The 9,711-nt window shown below is 41.8% G+C and overlaps 1 protein-coding gene across 1 annotated transcript; it reads right to left on the bottom strand.

Moving 5' to 3' along the window:
• Nucleotides 1-1,481: 1,481 nt before the first annotated feature.
• LOC125178501 lies at nt 1,482-8,667 on the bottom strand (the record flags this gene model as incomplete). The annotated part of the gene is made up of 2 exons (XM_047882372.1): nt 1,482-4,245; nt 4,511-8,667. Coding segments are annotated over 2 exons (6,397 nt in total), but the record flags the coding sequence as incomplete, so codon positions are not given.
• Nucleotides 8,668-9,711: the final 1,044 nt, after the last annotated feature.

The following is a 9,711-nucleotide window of genomic DNA, read 5'->3' as shown; positions in this document are numbered from 1 at the left end:
TGCTAGTCGCGTCATTTGTCTGTCATTTATCATTTATTGTTTCACACGTTAGAATGCATACGAAATAAATGGAATTATTTAACGGGAATCGATTTTTTTAACGTAATGATTATACATTACTGATGCATCGAACCTTCACTTACATCGATGGCATAACGTGTAGGGGCTAAAAATAGATCAATTTGAGTACATTAAACATTTACTGGGGTTAAATAAACATGTAGATGGTGTGAATACATATATGAATCTGTTGAAGAACTCACGATTGCGTTATATATAGTGGCGGCCACTACATATATTAGATAACGAGGCATTACTTACCGTGCTACTGGCCTCGTATATTTACCGTGCTACTGGCCTCGTATCAAGTCGCTAAAGAGTTGCGAGGTGAGACTGGCTTTGAAGGCAAATTTTAGGGTTTAAAAAGAAAAATTTTGAGATTAGAGGGAAAAATTTTGATTTGAATGAAAATTCCGGATTAGAGGGTAAAATTTTGGATTGTAAGTAAAAATTTCGGATTAGAGGGGGAAAATTCGGTATTGAGGAAAAAATTTGGGATTTAAGAGCAAAGTTTTGGATTAGAGGTAAAATTTTGGATTAAATATAATATTTTGATATAGTGGGTGAACATGGAGCTAGTGTACATGATTGTTGGTACCCGAACAGCTACCTCATTAAGATACGTTAACACACAGTACATCACATTACACATTCAGCACATTAATAATTATAATTAAAAGTATTAATATTCATCATCATTATAATTACTACTAGCAAATCTTAGTAGTTAATATTGACGAATGCCCTATAATTATACTTTTTGTTAACTTGAAGTCAGAATTCTAACCTGCAAGGTTAGCTGGACGTTGCCGTGAGGGTTGCGGGTGGTTAGTTTCAGGTTATATCTTCAGGTTAAGAGGGTTAAACTGGCCGGGCAATAAACAGGACACCAAATTCCTACAGGACTTTCAGGACACCAAATTCCTACAGGACTTTCAGGACACCAAATTCCTAGAGGACTTTCAGGACACCAAATTCCTACAGGACATTCAAGACACCAAATTCCTACAGCACTTTCAGGATACCAAATTCTGACAACATCACATTGTAATTCATCATAATTGGTCGTACGATAAAATTTATATCTAATATCTACTAATAAAAATACTTTCTTATCTACTTATTTATATCTATGTTTTAAATGTATCTATAGTAGATTAAATAATATATATTGGTATATTATTCTTTTCGCAACGCCTCTAAACCTCGTTTATATCATCGTGAACAATATAAATTTATTTCATCGTATAATATGATTTAAATCCAACGAAGTGGCTCCCAGTAAACAAATAAACTACAATAAAAAGTTTTTTTCAATTGTTCATTCAAGTTCAAACACAAATAAGTTATTCAAAACATTTTCGTCATTTTCCACTAGTTAAGAGGAATAAAAACGGTGGAAACTGAAGTGAAGAAGTTTTACTAATAAACAGGGGTGGATTTAAAGAATTTAATATCTCCCTAGGTAACAAGTACCTAGAGAGTACCAACACAAGACCATGCTGATGCACCACTCATTGACGGCTACCAAGCACCGCCCAACAGTGACATCGTGAAATGCACTACTGAGCTTCCCGAAGCTCGAACCCACGAAAATCTCACTTCATTTCGGTGAAGCTACCACTACACAAAGTCTCTGTGGATGTTTCAGGGAAAGAAATTAGTGAGTATTTGTCCAAATTTTGATAAACTCTTTTGCGCCTGTCTGGGTCATCTAGACCCACAAAAAATAAGATAGAGTAACTGATAACATTTTGGCTCATAGAATGGAGTAACAGTGTTGCCCGATGCTCGCACCGTGGGTAAGAAAATGAGTCATTATTTGGACAGTATGACCTATTCATCTTTCTGAGTTTACGTTACATTAAATGACTTAAATTATTATTGAAGTTAGGACGCAATAAAATATTTGATAATGGAGTTGTCTTCTTGAAATCAATCTTCTTCAACGATGTTTTCCAACTACTGCTGATTTTATAATGGTATTCTGACCTACGGGATTCAAATTGGCGTTAACAGAAGGAGTGGAATCCAAAGCCACTTCGGAAGCCATAGCTGATATGTGTTGAAGCCGTTTTGGCGAAGGAAACGAACTCGAGCGTGACATGACCACTTCTCTTATTTCACGGCTAGGCATGTTAATCCCGGGTCCAAACGATGGGCTTCTATTCTGGTCATTACTTGTGATTGAATTCCGCTGAATCCCAAAAGCACCACCACCACCCGTGTCAACCTGCAGAGTAGGGTCGTCTCCTCGATTCAGCTTAGCAGTGTGGAAATAACTACCCACGCGTCTCTGAAAGTTGTTCTGGTGCTCATAATCAGTTACTGGAGTCGATACCCCAACGGCTTGGTTTGAATTTAACCTTCGGGTATAAGACGACTTAATTGATTGTCCCACGGATGAAGATCGGGATGGAGAACATGTAGCTTTACAGTATCCACAAGCGCAGGCTTTTGGGTGTGATGCCGAGTTGTGTGCCATTGGAGACATTGGCTGTGTAGTCCCACTCACCGCGGTAATTATCTGAACGTAAGGCAACGGGGACTGAACCATAGGGGACGGCAGAGACCTCATTGAGCTAGTTTTAGGAGAAACTGGAGAATATGCGTAAGCTGATGATGCCAGAGGGTAAACCATGGGTGATGTTGGCGACTGGACCATCGGTGACGGTGCCCCATAAATCATCGGGGACATTGGAGAAGGGGTTATAGCCGGCGAAGAAGGCATATGAAAAAAAGCTGTACCAATAGGCTTTCTTTCAGTTGGAGAGATGAAACATCCATATGAATTTTCAGGAAGTTTGTTTGAGTTCTGCGTTGCAGTCGCTTGCTCGTGGGTTGTGTAGAAAGTTTGCTGAGTTAAATTCTTCGATACGGGATTCAAGTTTTCATTAGCCCGCTCTGCGACACAGAAGATTCGTGCAATTGGCAGCCCCGTTTGTGTGGAAATCGGTATTTCTGGGAGCGATGCTGACAAACGATCTTGGAGACCACCCAACGGCATTCGATATTTCTGTGAAACTTTTGCATTAACATTTTCAGGAATACTTTCTTGTGACGATGCTTTGACCACACAATCGAACCTGAGGGAACTGTTGCCGATGGTCGCTCTTCGAAAACAAGAAGCGTTAATAGCTCCACCCATTTGCCCCTGTGCCAAACATAGCACAGGTTTTTGGTCCACGTTTGGGACCTGATGATTTCGGGCTTTCTGCATGTCGTTGAGTGTGGAATCCGTTCCTGGTTGGTAATTGCATTGATATGAGTTTTGCTGGTTCTCTTCAACTCTATTTCGATGCCTCAAAAAACTATCGAGTGTATCACCGCACTTGACAAAAGTTTCTAATTCACATGGTGATGTTTCTGAATTTTGGACAACTCCACCCGCCTTCCTTGTGAATGATGGTTGGATTTCAAAAGTGGCGGTACTGAATGCAGTTGGAGACTTTCGTTGCAGTTCTGTTCGACCTGGTGTCTCTTTGCTAGGTGAAAAAGTGTTGCATTTTTGCATCATTTCGTACTCCTCAAAATTTATGGTAGAAAAATTTTGAGACCCGGCGCATATTGTCACGTCTTTCATCTCGGGTTCATCTTGAGAATAGGTGATTCGCCCAACTCCATCTTGTTGAACGGTAATGTCGCTGCTTTTCGGTGGATGCAATTCGTTACCATTGAGAGACTGGTTTTTAGATTCTGTCGACATCTTCTTTTCACAGATTTGTTGCTTCGGTCTCAAACTCTCAACGTTACCTCCACCTAGATGACACTGGGTTCCCCCTGTTTCGGTAGATCGTCCAGCTTGCCCACATTGGGATCCATTGTTAATTTGGTCGTCCGACGAAAGAGCGTCTGGAAACTTTACTGAAGTTGACAGCGAAAAACTGCCTTGAACTGCTTTTTCACACTCATCCTTTTTTGAATAATCAGAACAAGAGACGCCGGCTGACATGTTGTTCTCTCTCGAATTTTTGAACCGGAAAGATTTGGATGTCTCTAACCTTTTGCAGAACTCGTTACCCTCTGTCCTGTTTTGACGTTCCTGTCCATCTTCACAGGGCGGTCGCTCTTTGTTTGGCGAATTTTCCTGCTGCAGGTTATTAGAGTGATGACCGGAGAAGCTTTCTTTGTCATCCTTGGTACGTTTCTTCTGCTTGTTGGTGCGGTGCTTTCGGTGTGCATCAGCTGGAATACAAAGTGAAATAATTTTTCGATGACGACTCTATATTTCGTCAATTTATTCCCTATTCTAGATACCCCCAGTGCTAATCCCATGCATTTTTCGGTCAATAAATATCTGTGTAAGTGTTTTTCGTATGGACATCTATTTCTATTTTTTATTCAATATCGGTACAGTAGAAATTCTGATGTCACAGTCCCAAATTTAGAAAGCATATTTTTCTGTCGTCGTGGCAATAGAATAGTGATGCAGAAAATAGCAAAAATTTACCTTGATGCCGTTGTCGGTTGGACACCCAGAGTCTAGGGAGATGCTTTGGCAATGCGTACTCTTCTTCGCCAAAAAGTTCAGACAAATCATGTTTCTGGTCCGTTTTCGTATCGAGGTTGGTTGACGTCTTTGGTCGGTCTCCGTAATCTCGATGATTAGGTCTTGATTGCGTGTCTGCTTGGCTATCCGTCTGTTGATTAGACCCACCCACGAATTCAGTTTCGAGGGAAAACTCCAAGGATGAGCACTTGGAATCCGAAGTGGAAGAAGTTACATGACGCGAGGAAGAACTTAGAATAGAGTCAAGTTGTTGGAGTTTGGAAAATCCTTGCTGGGAATGTTTTGATTTGTCCGACGACTTTGTCTTGTCACTTGCGTTTGCTACTGAAGAGTTGGAAGTATGTGAATGCGATTGCAAAGTCATTTCTGTTCCACTGTGGAGCCTTTCAGACATATTTTTTTCCTGTTCTCTGTGCTCCCGTTTTGAGCCCTTGGAGTGATAGTAGTTGTCAGTGTTAGACTGTCGATATCCATCTTGATTTTGCCTCTGCGTTAACTCGTTAAAGTTGCGTAGATTGTTCGAAAATTTTTCCTGTTGGACGTTCTCAATGGGATTGGTTAACCCCTGGAAGAAGTCACTAGTTGAACTTATACCTTTCTCTTTCGAGCGTTTATGATGCTTAGAATCATTCCGGGAATGTATGGACATCTGAGAGAAGTTATGTGACTGGTCGTTCATCTGGTGTCCGACACCTTGTGCCTCGGAAGGGTATGTTTGGTTGGCGTCAGCCTGTACGTTGTTTTTACGACTCATTGTAGCGTTCATTTTCTGGGATGGACGCTGGTTGACTAGGAACTGAGCCTGAGTGTAGAGATCCACAACATTTGAGTTTTTACCCAGTTGCTGAGCTACGTTTTGATTGGATGACTGCCAAGTAAGACTAGCGTAGTAACCTTTTTTATCTTGATTTGTTGCGACTGCTTTGTTGAGAGAGAATTGGTTCATATTCTTGTCAAGGTAGGTGTTGGGGAGTTGAGTCACGCTACGACCATCCACCTGAAAATGATCAGGTTGGTCGACAGGGTTGGTAGTACATTTGTCCATTCCGTTTTGTCTTGAATCTTGTTCATCGCCACCATAATTGGCAATCATGGTACTCTCACTGTTGGAACCTTGCAGAGGGGCTATGGGCTGGGAATAGATCGTTCTTTTTTGACTATGTATCTGCAATCCAGTGCCGATCGCACGGTCTGGAATACAAGCCGTGTAGTACTCGCGTGAAAGGGTTTGGGGAACTTCGTTTGAAATGAAAGGAGCTCCTCCAAGAACTGTAGGTCTCATATGCATCACGTTGTAAGGAGAACACAGTGTAGCCTCTTGCGGTACAGCACATGTTTCAGGGAAGCTGTACACACCTGGAATATAGTGGGATAAGGTGTAGTTCAATCTTTGATCACTTCCAACTTGCCTATGAATCGAGGTGTTACTGTCGAGATGATTTTCAACAATCAGATCTCCAATGCCCTTTTGTTCGGCACGCCTTTGGCTTTCTTGGAGCGTTATTTGAGGTTCAAATTTCCTATCTTCATGTACTTGATACGTGAATCGAGCTTGAATGTGTTCCTGCTGTCGTTGCTGGTATGAATTTTCACGGCTGTTTCGAGCTACAGTAATGTGTTCACGGAAAGACTGCAGTTGGCTTTGCTTCCCAGACTTATTGGTGTAGGGTGCTGTTGTTTCCGCAAGCTTAGGTGTCCATCCCAGTTCTGTTTTAGTTGGTTTCTTGCCCTGGTAAGCATCTGACCAACATTGTTCCTCATGAACGAGGGTTTGTGGATTGCACTGAACAAAGTTTCCAGCTCCAGTGCGTTTATTACTCCACTCTTGTAGCTCGTGGGAACGAAGATCAGGCATTTCATTGCCTTCGTGTATAGTTGTCTGTTTGTCTCCTCGCTTGGAGTCAAATTTTGTTAGCTGTTTTGAATTTAGAATTACTTCCTGGTGTTGTTGCTGCGAGGAAGTAAGGTGGAATCCTGTAACAGGGTTGTTGTGGCGTGTGCATTCCCGCTGATTATTATCCGAAGTTACTTGGCTGCTATCATTTTCTTCTTTGACGATCGGGTATTCATCTTCTAGAAGTAGTTTCTCATGTCGTTCATGCCTGCTTGAGTTGGACTTCACCGTGTACTGACCAGGATTGTCAAGTCCAGAGTCGTGATGCTGGTCTTGAAACTGCACGATTTGTGACTGCTGCTGTTGTTGGGTCTTTAGCTGTTGGTTGGTCTGTTGTTGATGCTGTGGGTTCTGCTGCTGATGGTGGCGTTGTTGCTGTTGATGGAGGTTCTGATGCGTTGGCTGATGATCTTGCTGGTGCTGCTGTTGGTTCTGCTGCGGCTGCATTTGTTGATTCTGCTTGTTTGGAAACCAATTGATCGTTTCTTGCACATCTGACAGTTGTTGCCTGCACGACGATGACTCTGCCTGATGATGTTTGACAGACTCTGAATGCTGCGCTGCATGGTTCTCCCTATGATCGATCCTACTTTTCTTATTACAAAGATCTTTTTTGTTTGAAGAGTCTTTGAGGTTTTCCTTTGTTGGCTCTTTCAAGTCTTTCTCAAGTAGGTTCCTTAGTTTTGAATTTTCACCCTGATTGCAGGATTTTCTGGGAATGTCCCTGCCACCTTCATTAGAGGCGTTTTGACTCGACGACGTTTCATCTTCAGCGAAAACGTTGAGTACTTGTTCTTGATAAGTCTTGTTGGCCGGCGTCAACGACTCGAGAGTTCCATACAGCTTTTTGTCTTGAGACACGTTTTTGTTTGGTATCGGCTGGTTTCCATATTCATCACCAGAGAGGTTACTTTTAATGTTCTTACTTTCAATGCGTGGTCCTCTGCCCATAATGTTACCGATTAACACGCTCGGTTGAGAGAACTGATTGGAATCTATATCTAGTTTTAGGAAATCGTCGCTGCCAGAATCGCCGAAAGCATCGGGAAATGTTTCCCCGTCTGTTTTGATAGCATCGAAATCAAGAGCTGTGTACCCGCTGCTTACTTCTAGGCCCAAGGCACCTGAAATTAAGTTTTCTTCTTTGTTTTCAAGGTCCAAGATGTTCGTGTTCAAGGAAGTAACACCGATGTCAAAAGAAATTGATTCAATGGGATTGAGATCTTCAAAAGTTAATGGTGGGATGTTGTTATCAGTTTTGGCAAAGTTTATGTCTGAGAATATGTTACTCGAGTCATTAGGATCGACACTTCCGCTCAAGAGCATGGGATCACTTTCCGTTTTTCCGAAGTTATTTCCATAAGGATTTGAACAAACAGCGTTGCTTGCTTGCTGTTGGTGTTGCTGCTGTGCATTCTGCTGGTGTTGTTGTGGATGCTGCTGCTTACGCTGTTGGTGTTGCTGCTGCTGATGTCGGTTATTTTGAAACTCCATAGGTTCCCCTAAGCACCGTTGGTGGCATCGGTTCACTCTGATAGAAGGTTTATTTCTATCAGCCGATGAAAGGGATTGCTCCATCGACGTTCTTTTATTCATTGTCGTATCCTGGTAAGGTGGTTGCAGTTGTTGCGAGTCTCGTTCGGTGATTTTGTTTTGGCTTTTCATTTGGTGTTGAATGTTGTCAGAGTATTCTGAGAAGAAAGTAACGTCATGAGGTGTAGCAGGGTTACCCATTTGCTCTCTCACGTTTGATTCAGTTTTTGGGGTGGTGGTTTGATTAATCATATCAGTTTCCGCTTTGACCACGATGCCCATTTCAGCTGCAGCTTGCCTGTCTTGCGCTGCGAGCAGAGACCTCTCCTCAAAGTAAGAAGAACAGGTATTGGTCACAAAATGGCATCCAAAGGGGTCAGATGCGAGATTCTCCGTTCCTCCCATACGCCCATCATCTCGGGTCCAATCTTCCACCCTTTCCTTTTGGTAAGTTAACTTTTCATGCTCGCCATTATTACCACAATCCACATTGTAAGAACTGGTTTTACTATTGCTTCCAAGATTCCGTAGGTCGGAGTCGCCACACGCGGCGTTGACCTGAGAAGTACTTAAGGTTGTCGCAGTTTTGTCGTCACTCATCGAGCTCTGATTGGAGTTTTCGTTGTAATTCTGGGGAGACTTTTCGAGTTCTGCCTTGATGTCGTCATAACTGCAAAAACCAAATAACGATAATGAATATCTTCAAATATTAGACGTGTATTTAACATACAAGTATACCATTTCATCGATAATATCTCCAAATATTCTTTCTATTTTTATAAGCGGGAAGGCTGCGATATAGAACGCACTAAAAAAATGTATGATGTAATATATCAAAATATTCTAAGAAAAATGTTTGGGTCTTAACACCCGAATTGTGACACACTTTCTTCTCACGTATATACAGAAAGTGCATCAATATCTGGACAAAGACTTACTCATGCATGACAGAAACTACCACTTACTGGAGATAGTTAACTGATGCCGTACAACCATAATTAGTGAATCTTAGGTACTGGATGGTTATTCCTAACTACCTCTCTGTTACCTAGTGGTGGTAGTTTATACATACTAGTTTGAGATAACAATTGGCATAGCTACTGGTTGTAGTTATAAGATCATTGTAGCCAGCACTTGTCGCAGCAACTACTTAGTTTTAGCTACGGGATAGTGGTAGTTACCTAATAAATTGTGAATCATTTTCATAATTCACAAATTTAACTAATTATTATTGATGAGGATCTCTCAAACCAACTTTTAAGATAGAAGCCATATGATTATGTCATGTTGTGGAATGCAAAGACATTTTTTGCGAAATTCTTACACAAAAATTGGAAAAAATGTCAGGTGGTCGGTTCTGTGCATGACCACCTGATGGATTTGTAACTGAGAGTCAGGGTACTTTATTGTTCCAAGTAGGACTAAGGCAGGACAAGTGAAGCACTCGGTAACACTAGTTCTATTATAATAATAAACTGGCTCGGTGAGTACAGAAGGATGGGGATTGACAGGTACAGCACAAGTACGTGCCGGAGGAGGGGACTAGCATGATGACGGCTAGGCAATACCGCTATAACTGACGGGCGGTGCACTGACCGGGCTATATATAGTCCTTAACAGGAATGACGTCACTGAGCGTAACTCTACCATGTGGGTACAGAACAAGCTAAGCTGGTGACGTATGATAACCTAGGTGGTGATGGAAGATCACGGG

This window comes from Hyalella azteca, unplaced genomic scaffold, assembly GCF_000764305.2.
Source record: "Hyalella azteca isolate HAZT.00-mixed unplaced genomic scaffold, Hazt_2.0.2 contig10310, whole genome shotgun sequence".
NCBI lineage: Eukaryota > Metazoa > Arthropoda > Malacostraca > Amphipoda > Hyalellidae > Hyalella > Hyalella azteca.
The sequence above is the reverse complement of the archived record's forward strand: the minus strand, read 5'-3'. Positions and strand labels throughout refer to the sequence as shown.